The 15986-nt window shown below is 45.0% G+C and overlaps 1 protein-coding gene across 1 annotated transcript; it reads right to left on the bottom strand.

Moving 5' to 3' along the window:
* Window positions 1-719: 719 nt before the first annotated feature.
* Window positions 720-14731, bottom strand: LOC130372336 (ras-GEF domain-containing family member 1B-B-like). The gene is made up of 13 exons (XM_056578304.1): window positions 10606-14731; window positions 10125-10247; window positions 9598-9735; window positions 8841-9056; window positions 8141-8215; window positions 7169-7261; window positions 6624-6726; window positions 5674-5753; window positions 5494-5589; window positions 5129-5224; window positions 4458-4581; window positions 2732-2804; window positions 720-2644 (listed from the first exon to the last, which is right to left on the bottom strand). The coding sequence occupies exons 1-13, from the start codon at window positions 11470-11472 to the stop codon at window positions 2611-2613; spliced, it is 2118 nt and encodes a 705-aa protein (XP_056434279.1). The 5' UTR covers window positions 11473-14731; the 3' UTR covers window positions 720-2610.
* Window positions 14732-15986: the final 1255 nt, after the last annotated feature.

Below are 15986 nucleotides of genomic sequence, written 5' to 3'. Positions count from 1 at the left end.
CACACTTCTCTCACTCTCTCTCTCCCCCCCCCCCCCCCCCCCCCCCACCCCACCCCCTTCTCTCTCTCTCTTCCCCCCACCCCCTTCTCTCTCTCTCTCTCTCTCTCTCTCTCTCTCTCTCTCTCTCTCTCTCTCTCTCTCTCTCTCTCTCTCTCTCTCTCTCTCTCTCTCTCTCTCTCTCTCTCTCTCTCTCTCTCTCTCATTTGGCTGAAGGTGACCTACTCTGAATATTTGAGGGATCACGTAGATGTGAAGAACTGTTATAACAACAACTGGCGCACCATGGAGTTGGATGATCCCGCTGTCGTATGTGTGGATAGGAGTCGGGTGGGGTTATGATGTTGGAGAAAGCAAAGAATGTCAGAAAAGTTACATTTGTTGAACTTTTCACAGTATACTTCTGAAACTGGATCCAAGATATTGACTAATAAATTCCATTCTTTGTGACACTTTCTTGGGACACATCCTTCTTGTCTGAGTAAAGTAGTTATGGATATTATCTGCATTTAGCACCATCAAACTGACTATCTGTTGGTCTGTGTTCATAACTATGGATATTGTATTAATAATATATCCTCAGCTGAAGAGAGGATAGGAGGAGAGAAGATGAGAAGGAGGAGATGAGAGGAGAGAGAAAAGAAAAGGAGAGGAGGAAAGAGAAACTGAGTAGGACAGATGAGGCACAAGAAGGATTAGAGCTGGAAACGAGGGAGAGGAGGATTTGGATGAGGGGAGTGAAGGCACGTGTTCAGTGAGCTTAACCAGAGCAGCAGAGGAGCAGCTGGGAGATCTTCCCTTTTCATTGAAAATAATTTCAACATTAAAAGGAGTAGAGGCCATAGGCTTAGTATAACTAAGTAAGTAAAAAGACGAACCAAAGCATTTGATTGCATTGCTCTTGTAATCGGTTGCAATTTAGACGAATGTTGCAATGCACTGAATCCCATTCCTGTTAAAGGAAAAAACAAAGGGTTCGATATGAGGCTAGGCTAGTCTGAAGGGTTTGTTCAGTGTGGACACTGTCGCTCAGCAACAAGAACAACTGGCCGCTCTCTTCCCGGTCCTCATATTCATTTTAAATACATGTTCGTATTCAAAAAGTTGTTTAGTTGTTAGTAATGCCTTTAATATGTATACTTATTACTTGAAAAAAGGTTTCCAGGAAGTAGGATTCAGATTATCTCAAATGTTATTTTTTATTAATACACTGTACTGTGGAAATAACGGAAAGTCCTGCATGTCAATGTCCTCCATCTAAAGATAGAGTTCAGACCTTTTGGAAAATGCAAGAAATGCAACACATTTGTGAACCTGAATCTCAACGAAGCACAAAAACAACAACTACATTTTCAGTCCGTTTATTTGAAAGAAAAAATATATAGAATTTCATTTTCACAGAGAGCTTTAGTGAGAAAACCCAGATCGGGCCACGATACACAAAAAACATACAAAAAACACATACATTTGAAAGTCTGAAAGAAGAAAACTTAGATCACTTCAACATGACAAAATAAAACATTTTGTACAGGCTTATTCCGAAGGGGGCGAGCCGGCGAGGTCAGCGACCGTCGCAGATGAGATGATGAGAAGTTTGAGGTTTCGTAATAAAGCAGCACAGACGTTAGAGTTGGTGAACCAGAGCAAGCTAACCAGCAACAAGCTCCTAACCACCAGATAATATACAAAACAAAGCCATGGTTACACCATACGATGTTAATACTGCACGGCGCCTTCAGAGAGGGGCCTCACAACCTGAAATAACCACACACACCACGTCTGTACTGAAGTGCTCTGGTGCCGACTGGGTTCATTTCCCACAGAGGACATCTAATCACAAATAACCACTGATTCGCAAAGACTCGACCGAACCCTAACTATCCAGGTTGTAGAGAAATAAAGGAAATCATGAATAACACCACAACAATTTATAAAACGTTTGTGACATTGTTTCCTTCTAGTCTGCCAGACCCACTCAAAACAAGATACCCTGACTAACAAATAGTGTCAAGATCCTGAATACTAAACCATTTCCTCCAGGTGACGCAAGAGTGTTACCAGAACGTGATAATACGTTTGCGTCCTATTAATCAGTGACGCGACCTGAGCGCAACAAACTGCTCCGAATAAGGCAGAAAAAATATCAAGCACTCCATGACAAGGCAGCTGGTGGCCATTTTGGTTCTACTTTACTAAACCTCACAGAAAGGTTGTTCAAAGCACATCGTTGTCACAAGTTTGACTTCACGATTAGAGTTGTAACACTTCTTTAGCTTAAAAAAGACATCATTAGGTACTGCAGGCAGTTTTAGTAAAGTAGTGTGTATCATAACACCGGTTACTATAAGTATTACCATTTAAGGATTTTGAATTTAAAAAGGAAAACTAATTGAATGGTTCCTGATAAACATTTTGCCACCTTACTGACATGAAATATAAAAAAATTATATTTTATCAAGCTGTGATGATACGTAACTACACACATAGGCCTACTGTCCCATTTCTGTTAACCAATGGCAGTACTGAACACTTTTCATCTGACTGTAAGATGGGTTGATTCATTGGCCCCTCCCCCCTTCAGAGGGGTGTTTGATGTGTACATCTACGTTTACTCTAGGACCGATTCTCCCGATGAAGCAGAGAGGACCTGCAGCAGAAAACAAGCAGATCTTTATTAACACTGAGACGGTGTGATTGTGCGTGCGTCTGTGCGTGCGTGCGTGCGTGCCTCTACCTGAGGGACCTGCGACTGTCCTTCTCCATGTGGTTTTCTGGCCCCTCGCTCTCATAGGAGGCCAGGTGCAGCTCTGCAGAGAGAGGAAGATTCCAGGTCAGCATGATAGCCCTACAACTAGTAAACACTACATTAAACTATCTATGAAGCTATGCTTCATGCTAAGCTAGCTGCAGCTCTATGGGATCAGAACAGTCTCATTAATAATGAATGCACAGAGAAGGATTCACAAATGTATTTTGTGATTTATATTTAAATTACTCTCTTCTTACAAATACCAATAATACAAAATATTGGTATGGATCAATGTAAAATAAATCCATAAACAAAAATAAGTTTCACAAACACATTTCTGATCCACTCACAAATGTGTCTTGTTTTAAATAAATGTAATATAAATCCATAAATGTATGATTTTTTTTTTTACATTTATATACAAACTGTTAAGCTGGTGAATGAACTGGTCTGTATTTATATGTGGATTTTTGAGACTCCTGACGTGGCTGGATTCACAAATGCAGTCTTTTCAACAAGGAACTCTCTGTAGCCAATCAGATGCCTCCCTCGTTTTCAGCCAATCACATGACTGCAGTGACTGGATTTTTACATCTCGTGCCGTTTACTACTTTAACGGCACCGACAATCCCAAAACCCAGTCGAAACTAGATAGAAAAGGGGTGTAGTTCAAAACGTGACGCAGCTATTACTTCTTCGCCACCTAGAGATTGTTATGCACGATCATTCAAAAAACCCATGTTATTTCCCATAGACATTTTGACCGAGGGAACCGGGAGGCTCGGAGGCTGGACTCAGAGGTCGGAACTGCAGTCACGTGATTGGCTGAAAACGAGGGAGGCATCTGATTGGCTACAGAGAGTTCCTTGTTGAAAAAAATCAATTTGTGAATCCATCCACGTCAGGAGTCTCAAAAATATAAATACAGTCCAGTTCACACACAAACGCAAACAAGTTCACAAATTAAAAGCGTCTTGTTAATTCAAGTTTAAAAGTTTGTATATAAATGTAACAACATCCAAATACATTTTTTATGAAAATTGCAAATATTTTTTAAATTAATATATTTATGGATTTATATTACATTTATTTAAAACAAGACAGATTTGTGTGTGGATCAGAAATGTGTTTGTGAAACTTATTTTTGTTTATGGATTTATTTTACATTTATACATACCGATATCCAATTGTGTGTGCATTGAAATGTATTTGTGAGAAGAGAGTAATTTATAAATAAATCACAAAATACATTTGTGAATCCTTCTCTGTGCATTCATTATTAATGCGACTGTTCTGACCCCATACAGCTCTGCAACCATGTAGCATTCACATTAGCCACACCAATGGTATACATATATATCACCTCGGTAGCACTGGATGAAATTCGTATTTGTATCAAGTGCTTGATGTACTAATAAAACAAAACCTTTCTTTCAGCATTAGCTGTAAGAATAACTTTATGGTCTCTAAATGTTTCAATGACGCAACTAATATTACTATAACCATTAGAAATGGGTAATAGACAATCAATAATAAAGAAACATCAAACATACAAGGCAGCATTGAGGGTGAATCTAGCAGTCGTGATGTCATTGCGGTCATGATGTCATGGCGGTTGTGAATTCATTGGGGTCGTGATGTCATGGCGGTCGTGATGTCATGGCGGTTGTGATGTCATGGCGGTCGTGATGTCATGGCAGTCGACACTCACCGTCCTCGTTGAAGACCGGCGAGGTGACGAGGAACTGGAGGATGCGGCGGTCCCGCTGGAAGGGGCAGACCACCTGGCGCCACACCAGGAACTCACTGACCTGCTTCGCCAGCTCCCACAGTTTCTACGCAGACAGACCACAACGCAGTTTACTCATCTGTACTATTTTCAGATGTACGAATTTGCCCACGCGAGAGGGACCGGGGACAGTGAGTTTGAGAAGCATGGCATTAAGGAGCAGGTAGGGGTTATCTTATCAATCTCAAGGATGACTACAGGTAGACTGTGGACATTAGGGAATTTAACCCAGTATCTTTGTCGGTTGAATTCATTCAATTTAGCAGGAGTTAGAAAGGAGTTTATTAATAATTTAACCTAGACTTACATGCATTCCAAAAATGTAACCATCATGTATCACTATCCTGTGACCATATTCTGGTAAACATTTGTCTAAGAAGAACATGATAATTAGATAAACAAAAGAGGTGTGTAGTTACGGGTGAAAGTGTAAATAAAGTAATGCATATTTCTTTCCACAAGGGGGAGCAATTATAAAAGACATTCTATGATAAAAATGGAACCATTGTAATGAATTGTAAAACCGTTGATTGTACATTCAGCCTCACAATTTGTTGAAATAGAAATGTCTTAACTTTAACTCCTGGACTGACCTCAAAGTTGATGTGCCCGGTGGTTAGCCGGCTAGCGCAGCCCTCATTGAGAAAGTAGATATCTTTAATGAGAAGACTGAAGAACGGGATCACAATCTGGAAACACAACAGGGTTGGTTAACCTTCACGCTGTTTCTAGAATAATCAACCAGCAGAAAGATCGACACAAGGAAATGTAGCTGAATAATAAACAATAAAACTTATTTTATTATTATGTTAGATCATTTCATTTTGTTATCACAAATTATTTAGTACTGCAAAAATCGTTTTAACAAAGAATGTTCTATGTTAAAATACTCAACTCCATAACCTTTAAACCCTGGCAAGTTTCCTTATGTGCGTGCGTGCGGGCATGTGTGTCTCACCCTCTCCTGACTGCTGTGGGCGGTCTCTGACCTCTGGGTGGCCCCGCGCAGAGCGGTCCGGTAGTTACTGAAGTTGCTGGAGGGATCCATCTGATGCTACACACACACACACACACACAAATTAGTTTATGTAGGTTTATGGATAACCGCCAGATTGCACACCAACACACACACACCGACCTCCAGAATGTCAAACTTGTCTGTGTTGACTTTACTCCACGTCTTCTTCAGACGAGACACAGGACTCATGTTCATACCAGCTGTGAGAGAGAGAGAGGAGAGAGAGACAGGCAGAGGAGAGAGAGACAGACAGAGGAGAGAGACGAGAGACAGAGAGAAGAGAGAGACAGACAGAGGAGAGAGACAGAGAAAGATAGAGAGGATAAAAAAAATTAGAAGAAAGATTGATAGAAAGATAGAAGAGAAAAAATATTGTATATCGTTAGTTAAGAACAGACTAGAGTGGTGGGCTGCTGATGAGAATCAGCTACAGCTACCAGTGAGCTACAACTAGTAATACTACTGCATTGAGCTACACCTAGCGCTGAGCTACGACTGAAGCACCAGAAGCGCCAGCCTCGTCTGATTCAGTTAGCGCTGTGTGGAATTGAATCCATCGTTTAGGAGGGCTGGGTCTCCATCACAGCTGCTGCCCACTCTGTTTACTGCTGGGTCACATGATGGACATAATCACAGGAGATGACAAACGTGACTAGAGGCTCAGCTGGTTTATGATTGGCTGGCCTTATGAGAACATCGGCATGAGAGCTAGAGAGGTAGTAAATAATAATAACAACAACATAATAATCAATAAATAGATGCATCGTTTTTAAACAAAAGTAAAATGTCGACATGCATCAATGAGTTGTCTCTCTTTTTTTTTTGTGAACCGTTTATCCGAATTTAGATACGTCATTAGGTAACAGGTTAGGGCAGGCTAGGGCAGGCTAGGGCAGGCTAGGGCAGGCTAGGGCAGGCTGCTCTAGGAGGCCTACAGGTTATACTGACAACATTGGAGATTTAAAACCCCTCTACACTATGCTGCTCTCCATGACGATGTCATGAGAGTTCAACAGTACAACATCATGAGGGAAATGGGTGATGATGATGTCATGGATCACAGTACGTACTGATGATGGCCATGAGGGAGTTGAAGTTCCCGATGTTGAAGCACTCCTGGGCCACGTCGATGAAGAACTCGATCGCACGTGCTCTGTGCTTCTTCTTCACCGGCTTGAGGGTCACAGAGGTCAGAGGTCAACAGAGATAAATACAACAGAAAAAGGTTAAGGGAATGGTGAGAAGAGAGGGCAAGGGACAACCGATAGACAAAAAGGGGCCTGGGCTTATTTATGTACAAAACTTAAAGTAAGAAGAGATGGTAGGAAGCAGGGGCGACCTTCCCTACAGGCGGGTCAGGCGGCCGCCTAGAGCGCCATCTAGAGGGGGAGCACAAAATATAAAATGCGCCCGAAAAAAAAAAAAATTACTTATTGGCCACGTCTCCCGTCAACAATCGCTTCATACCCCCCCCCCCCTCGCCTAGAGCGCCAAATGTGCTGGGGCCGCCCCTGGTAGGAAGCAAAGTGAGGTTCACAAAGAGATATATCAGTTTCATGCAGATCCAAGACAGAAGGATAGAGGGGTGAGACAGACAGACAGACACCAGTCTCACCAGACAGATCTCTGTGGCCACCAGGTAGCTCAGTCTGTTGAACCAGTTGACGTACGCCTCCAGGTTACTGGTCTTCCTCTTCCGGAAGAATCCCTGCAGCAGGAGGAACAGTTAACAGTTAATACATACTCACTATACTCAACCCCATTATAACACTTTAAACACAGTGTTAATACTCACCTAACCCCATTACAACACAGTACACAGAGTTAATACATACTCACTATACTGAACCCCAGTACAGGAGGGACAAACATTGTGAACCACAACACATAAACTATCTGCCGTTTCTATGTAGATGCATTAGAACGCAGAGTTCTGTGTTATTTTTACAAAACTCCATGTAATATCTTACTATACAAATAAAAGCCTATTTCTCAGTAAATACATCAGGAATATTCATAGATGATTGATTATTGTTCACCTTTTCTCTTGGCTAATTAAAAAGCACCACCACACTTCTAAAATAATGTTTCCAGTGCTGTTTGTTCCTTCTGAAGACCTCTGTGACGTACATGTCTGTTAAAAGCCCTTTATAAATAAAGTTGACCCCTTGAGGTGATGTAACGTGTACAGCCCCACTACACACACACACACACACACACACACACACGCAAACATCCCCACACATCCCCTTGAGCATGACTCACTCAACACATTCAACAGTTATGCAATGGCTGCTTCAGTGCTAGCACACAGATGGGTGGCCCCACTGATACGTGTGTGGCGGGGTGCAACTGTTGGTAAAAGTCCCTCCATTGATACATACTTAAGTTAAAGGATTGGAAAACTAGACTACTTCAGAGTGTGCGGTCTCTGCCTTGATGGTCTTTACAATGAGACCTATACCTGACACTAGTACAGTGCACTCTCCCACTTCTGTGATCTATTCCCTTTGTCTGTGAAAAGAGCCTCAGGCAGGTGTGATTTAATGAACCAGTGTACGACCTCAGTGAGTAGAATGGTATGTACCTTGTGGTTCTCCAGAGGGTCCTTCAGCGCAAACGTCTGGATGAACTCCTCTGGGCCGATGAAACTCAGTCTGTCCTGGAGGGGGGGCGAGGAGAACCAGGAGGGTACGGAGGATGGGGAGACAGGATTACTTTAGAACCACAAGCTCAACTGTCCCAGTTTGAGGATACAGAGGGACTGCAGATGGATTCTTATCGATTCAAATCATCTCCAAATGAAATAACGAGCGCTTTGAAACGGCCGATCCAACACAAAGAAAAGCAGAGGGAATATTCCCGGTGAACCCTAAATCAACAGATACTTCATGACATGAAGCTCATGGTGTTGATACTACAACCAGGCACTGCTTATTACGATTGATTGTTTCAGGCTTTTCAGATTATTAAATGATGGGCCACAAAAACTTGGCCATCAGTGTAGGACCAACTCACTACCTAATGACTAAAACGCCCATGTCTCCTATGTGCCAGTTACTTCCTGAACACGACAGAGACACAACAGTGAGTGTGACTTGGATGTAAAATATATTTCTTAGTCGGACGGATCGGTAGCTTGGTGACATGCCTTGAATCGACCGCAGGTTTGATTCCCCCTTTGGTCCTATGCTACATGTCATTTACCCTCTTCCTCAATCCGCTGCACCGTCCATAAAGGGAAAAGAGCCCCAAACCAAACAACGTATGAACCTCTGTCCGCTCACCAGTTCGATGTGGGTGAGCTGCTGGGCGAGGACGAAGGGGTCGTCACACACGCTCATTGCATCCGCGCGCTGGGCGGAGGTCAGCTTGTTCTTTAGCGAGGCGGGGCGCTCCAATGCCACTGCGCTCAGCGCGGCCACTGCCTCCTCGTACTGACCCAGGGCCGACAGGCGCTTGATCAGCCGCTGAGTCATCTGCTGCATGGCCCGCCACGAATACTGGGGATGCCATACACACACTATGTTAATACTGGGGACCACCATACACACACTATGTTAATACTGGGGACCACCATACACACACTATGTTAATACTGGGGACCACCATACACACACTATGTTAATACTGGGGACCACCATACACACACTACGTTAGTACTGTGAACCGCCATACACACATTTTGCGTTAATACTGGGGACCGCCATACACACACTTTGTTAATACTGGGGACTGCCATACACCCAGACTATGTTAATACTGGGGAGAGGACCACCATACACACACTATGTTAGTACTGGGGACTGCCATACGCACACTTTGCATTAATACTGGCGACCGCCATAGACACAAACAATATGTTAATACTGGGGGCCGTCATACACACACTTGAATGAATAATACTGGGGGCCGCTATACACACAGTATACGTATTAATATTAGGGAATACAATTCACATCTATGAATACTGAGAACTGCAACACACAACATGTGTATTTATATTGAGGACTACAACACACATGTGTCAGAGCTCCTACTAACCTCGTCGCCCCTAGCAACGTGGTGCGTCATGTCCTTGAGGCAGCGCATCATCCTCTCGTCCCTGAAGTCGTAGGGGAAGGTCTCGGTCCACTCCGTCAGCAGCTGGACCAGCTTGGGGGCCACCTCGCAGACACGGATCTGAACCCACAGCAGGGGTGAGGAGGGGCTGTGTCTGTGTGTCTGTGTGTCTGTGTGTCTGTGTGTCTCTGTGTGTCTGTGTGTCTGTGTGTCTGTGTGTCTGTGTGTCTGTGTGACATCATATTTCAGCGCCTAGTTTCAATTCTTCAAATCGTAAGAGTCAGAAAATGTAACTTTCATAAGCCTAAATTTGTTCAAATTTAAGTGCCTAACTTCCATTTCTCTCAAGTTTTACATAACGTCTTCAAAAAACTAACATATTTATCAATTAAATCCCAGCATTCATTTTCACAGCCGACCCTAAGACCTCCATACGAAGGCCGAACCACCAGGAGAGGCCGTGGTGGAGGGACTGAGCCAGTTGCTCCAGGTCAGAGAGTTGAGCCTACCTTGTCAAGCAGGGGGTCCCCAGACCTCTGCTGCTCCACACACAGGTGGCACACCCTGCTCATCAGCTCGTAGGGGTGGAGAAAGAGGCGGGAGCTGAGCAGGAAGGTGAACACATATGACCGCTGAAAGAACAGGAAGGAACCGGCCGTTAGCATGGCGTTTAGCTTCCTCACGGAGCAGGCTAAGTGGCTCAGGAAGGGGCTCAGCCAACTAGCCACAAACTGATTCCTGTACTTTTTTCTTTTGCACTTCCCAAAGGACTACAAAAGGTGCTGTTTTTATTGGATGATATACAACTTCAATAAAAAGTAATTTCATGAGTAAGCTGCCAAGTGAAACGTCAGTGACCAGGTCACATCCCTCAGGAATGCCCGGTCGTTATCCTGGGGAACTCGGTGTACTTTGTGCCCAGGACCCACCACATAGTGTTACATAGAAGTACAGAACTCATATACATGGAGTATCGCCCGTAGTACTCACATCGGGGTAGTAATCGACCGTGGGCACCAGGTGCTGAATCAGAGCCTCAAGGGAACCCGACACCAGGCTGTTGTCGTGGTAACACATCTCCCCGTAGCTGGCGGTGATGCCGTTGCCGAAGCGGCCCTCCTTGGGGTCGGCGGGCCCCCCGCTGTTGCTCCTGTAGGACTGGTCGCTGCCTGCGCTGCTGTTTGACGCGTTCCGATAGCGGTCACGCTCGCCGGCGCCACTACTGCTACTGCTGCTAGCGTTGCGGTACAGCCGCCCGCTACAGGAAGTGCTGCTGCTGCTGTGGTGGTGGTGGTATCGCGCACCGGGCACAGGGTGCGGCGTGCTGTAGGGGTTCTCCGTGACGGGGCTGGCGGGGGCGGGGTTGTAGACGTGGTGTTTGGTGGTGGTGGCGGTGGTCCGGTGGGGGCTGCAGGGCTGGGGGATGTCGTAGGGGTTTTCGGTGGCGGTGTAGGCGTTGTCATAGAGACCGTCCTTGCAGGGCCTGGGGGGAGCGTTGTCATAGAGACCATCCTTGCAGGACCTGGTGGGGGCCTGGTTGTCATAGAGACCGTCCTTGCAGGGCCTGGCGGGGGCGTTGTCATAGAGACTGTCCTTGCAGGGCCTGGCGGGGGCGTTGTCATAGAGACCGTCCTTGCAGGCCCGGGCGGGGGCCTGGTTGTCATAGAGACCGTCCTTGCAGGGCCGGGTGCTGGAGGTGATGTTGTTGTGGTTGTTGTTCTGGCGGTAGGGGCTGCGGGGTGGAGGGGGGTGGTTGTTGTTGCTGTTGTAGGCGCTGCAGGGGCCGAACTTACCGGCGTAAGGTGTGGTGGGGGGCATCCTGACCTGGATAAGGCAGACAGGAGGTGTGAACGTCATGTGGTCTGAAAGATGGGCCTTAGAGGGACACACTTTCTTCCATTGAGTGTGAGGAGGCTAATATGCCCTTACATAACAGACATGTATGTTGGATATTATGTATGTTGGATGTAAAAGGAAAGAAAGCCGTATAAAAAACTAACTTGACTGTGGTGGTTGATGTGAACTCTATCATTGAACTAATCAGGTTGGTTCTGACAGTGGATCAGCACCATTGTGGGCTGGACCCCAGGGCCCGTTACAGAGAGCTCAGCAAGTAAACCCCTTCAGATCACCCACTGTGCGGTCAGGATGGTCTGCTCTGGCCCTCCTGGCCTTGCTCTACACACCAAACCAGCAGGGCCTCCTTCAGCGGTGATGATGGAGATAACAGGATCAGCGGTGGCTCTGTTGATCCTAAGCCACCACTAAGAACCACTTCACCTCCCGAGCCATCGTTATCCGTCCTATCTGCTATTCTGGGAACCATATGGCAGCAGAGACCACCACGCACACGCGCACGCACGCGCGCACACACACACACACACACAGACACACACGCCCACGTGGAACGTCTCAAATGGGTAGATTTGTTTTTTTGGAAGGATAATTTTTCAAAGTCTTTGACTTTTGGATTTAAAAGGATTGTACACCTTGATCATCATTTAAAGTTGGACAAATAACCGTCAAACGACCAAATCCTATACAAGAACTGACTGAACTTATGGTCTGTAATTTTGAAAGTATACTAAACATGGGCATTTCCCCACTCCCAGAACGGGCTGTCAAAGTAACAACACAACAACGTCAACAATTCAGTTAAAGCTTTAATTAAACAAAGCACCTGTAAACACTATTTTTGGGTCTGTGTACACCCTTTACTAACACTGTTTCATCAGTCAAACACTTTGTGTGTCAGCTGCTAACAGTTATATTCCTTATGAACTAAATGCAGTGAATCTCATAATTCTCTGTTGATGTATTTTGGGAGGTCCACACTATGATTTGAAGCTTAGCAGCTTGGCTTTAAGTGGCCTAGGGAGAAACCAGGCTCCCTAACACAAGTCTGTAGTCTGACAACTCTGATGAAATCCCCAATGTACCTGAGAAAATAAACCTCATTCTGGACGATGGTGGGTGTGCCAAAACAGCTTGATTAGTTTTAATTTGTAATTTTCAACTTTGTCTGGAAACACACACAACACACACGTAGATAGTTGGTGGAGTTTTATTATCAAATTGTAATCGTATTACTTTTTGAAGCAAGAATGCTTATTTCATTTAAAGTTGCCAATATGTTTAATAAAAGTTTATCGGCCCAATGGTGTCATGTGCAAGCAGACATATCATTTTGTTTCCAGTTTAACTTTATTATGTACCTGATTCTGTTATGTGTTAAACCACTTGGGACAGCTTGTTTACATTGGACTGCTGTAACTCCCACATGGCAGGGAAGGACATGAAATATGGAGATGGATATGATGAGGTTCTGACCTCGAAAGGGTTAAATCTGTGAGTGTGTGTGTTTGCTCGTCGAAGTTCTTTGGTTGCATAACGTCGATAATATAATTCTACGCCGTGACCTGTGGTTTATGGATTACTTCATGCCAGACCTTATGAATCCTGAAAATGTTCCCGTAAAACCACCCTTGATTGAATATCACGTTCAGACCGGAGGTAAACCATGAGTTCCCAGACTAAATATTGTGGTGCTGGTGATTACAGTTCCACTCCTGAAAAACTCTGCAGGGCCAAGGAACACAAACACATGGGAAGGCTTCCACCACAGGGTGGAGACAACTGGGTGGAGGAGCCCAGCTCACGACAACACGTCCCACATACCGCCACCCGACGGAGACCGGTCAGACACCAGAGGAAACACAGCGCTAAGCAAACAGCCTCATTCACAAACTGTGTTTAGCAGTCCATGAGGAACACAACGCAGGGACATCAGACAAAGTTAAGACCGGTATATATATCAGTACGAGAGCAGACCTGATAATAGACTTCCTACACTAAGCAGAAGGACACGGTTTTATTGACCTCATCTGAAGCCAATGGAGCATGGGTGCATTCCAATGTAATCAGGGATCAGCTGTTTGCACAGAGAGATAAGGGGATAACTTATTGGTATAAGGCAAGCCACTGAGTCAGGCCTTTCCTAACCTTACACCCCTAATAACACCAATAAAGAAACGCTTTCATTGTACTTTGGAACAAGATGTAAGCGTCTATCAGGTGTGTGTGTGTTGCACCTAGTTTAGTTATCTACTTTATTTTAAGCATATTTTGTGTGAAGGGAACTTGCAAATTAAGAATTCCATTGCCCAGTGCAAACTATGTTTCCATTGTGTATATGACAATAAACGATCTTGTATGTGTGTGTGTGTGTGTGTGTGTGTGTGTGTGTGTGTGTGTGTGTGTGTGTGTGTGTGTGTGTGTGTGTGTGTGTGTGTGTAGGGAAGGAGTTGAATGAAAAGAAGCATTGACGTATACACAAGAACACTGAAAGACTAGAATAACTAATGAATTAGTACGTTGGAATAATACAATACTGAAAAATAAATTTAAATACGGTTTAGGAAGTACGAATCCATGTCTCTACTTAGAACAAAAGATGGAAATAGGTATATTTTAGAGAGAACCATGTGAAACTATCACAGATCATCAATGAAACAATTGGTTTGAACCCTGGCTCTAATAGACAGGTATAAACCCAGAATACAAGAATGGTATAAACCTGTACAGTCTCCTATGGTATAAACTGGCCTGGGACGCGCAGCAGTCACTGCTCCCCACACACCACTGGGGGCACTGGAACGCAAACTGCACAGAAGAAAACTAATCTAACCTGAAACTGTCCGGAACAATCACAGTCGTAGAGATACGGCGAGGTCAAACACAATCACATGAGCGTAAATACGAGGACCACTCCCTCTCATGCACTCACAGGCTTATAGGCTCCTTCACGTATTAACTTGAGTCTGTTCTGGACTATGATTTTATAGTAGCCTGTTACTTTAATCAATACATTTGGCACACACACACCACACCCCACACTGCAACTCAGATCCTGTTCGTTAGATTATTTTAATTATCATAATTAAGCTGTCATTTGCCGTTTTATCAGGCTATACATTGATGGCAATAATATATATTTTAAATAACACAAATTTGCCCTAACCTTGTAAACGCAATTTTTCAAGGTTCCAGAAGGCTTTTTGAGGAACTAAGAGACCAAGAGGAATATTACATCTAGACTAGGTCACCTGCTGTTGAACCAGTCTTGAACACACACACACACACACACACACACACACACACACCACACACACAACACACAACCACACACACACACACACACCCACACACACACACACACACACACACACACACACACACACACACACACCTCCAACTTGCTGGGTGTACAAGTGAGGGATGAAGACCCTTATCTCAGAGATAATGGAGAACACAGGTTTATATCATCTTCAGGCAGTGGGCAGCTCTCACTTTCCGCTCCCTCCTCATTCACGGACCCACAGCTCTCGAAATCACACATGAAAGCCCCCCGTCCCTCTCTCATTATCCCCCCGAACGCACACAGAGCAGATATCTGGTCTTGGCTCAGTTCTCAGCTCCTGACTCACGCTCAGCACAACACGAACCACGCTGGGAAAGATCCGACCACAGGCGGTGGTGAGTAATGTGGGTCTGTGTGCCAGCCCGGCTATAAACCAGGGGAGAGGTAACAACAACAAAAGCACCAGGAAACCTACCTACCAGCGCTGGCTTTTCCCCACGGTCGAACATTGGCTATTTGCTCTTTCAACAATTTCAACTTTCTCCCTAAGTGGATTACATTGTAACACAGACGCGATCGCAGTTGAGTCCATAAACCAGACTTGTATCATTCGCAGTTTATCGGTTTCAGATCGACCCACCGAGGGTTAACAATGTGTGCAGCAAAGCTCTCAATGCAGCGGGGGCGTTCCACATACCCGCTTTCTCTGGAAGGGAAATATCAACTTTCTTTCCCCTCGTCCTCTTCCCTCTACCCTTCAGTTATCGATATTCAGAGGGGAACCCATCAGCGTGAGCGTTGTCTGTGGGGTGGTTCCCCCCCTGCGTAGATTAGCGCCCTCAGTGCCCTGGTCCATTGTGCTCAGCGGTCCTGATATTTAAGTCCTTTCTACTTCAAACGAGGCGTATTCAAATGAAGTCCGGAGAGCCGGGAAAACCAGCCAATAGGAGTTCAGTGGGCGGGCGTCCCTCTGGGGCCGTTGACCAATGGGGAACGTGTTGTGGAAAAATCGAACTGTGTGATTGGTCGCCCGAACGTCTGTCTGGTTATTTCGGAGCGCAGCGGGCAGAGCGGTGTTTTGTTAGAGATGTGAAATATGCAAGTAGTATGGTTTCTGAAAACAGGGTGTGTGTGTGTGTGTGTGTGTGTGTGTGTGTGTGTGTGTGTGTGTGTGTGTGTGTGTGTGTGTGTGTGTGTGTGTGTGTGTGTGTGTGTGTGTGTGGGTGTGTGT

Source organism: Gadus chalcogrammus, chromosome 19 (genome assembly GCF_026213295.1).
Source record: "Gadus chalcogrammus isolate NIFS_2021 chromosome 19, NIFS_Gcha_1.0, whole genome shotgun sequence".
Taxonomy (NCBI): Eukaryota; Metazoa; Chordata; class Actinopteri; order Gadiformes; family Gadidae; genus Gadus; species Gadus chalcogrammus.
Note: the sequence above shows the minus strand (reverse complement) of the source record. Positions and strands in the feature narration are given on the sequence as shown.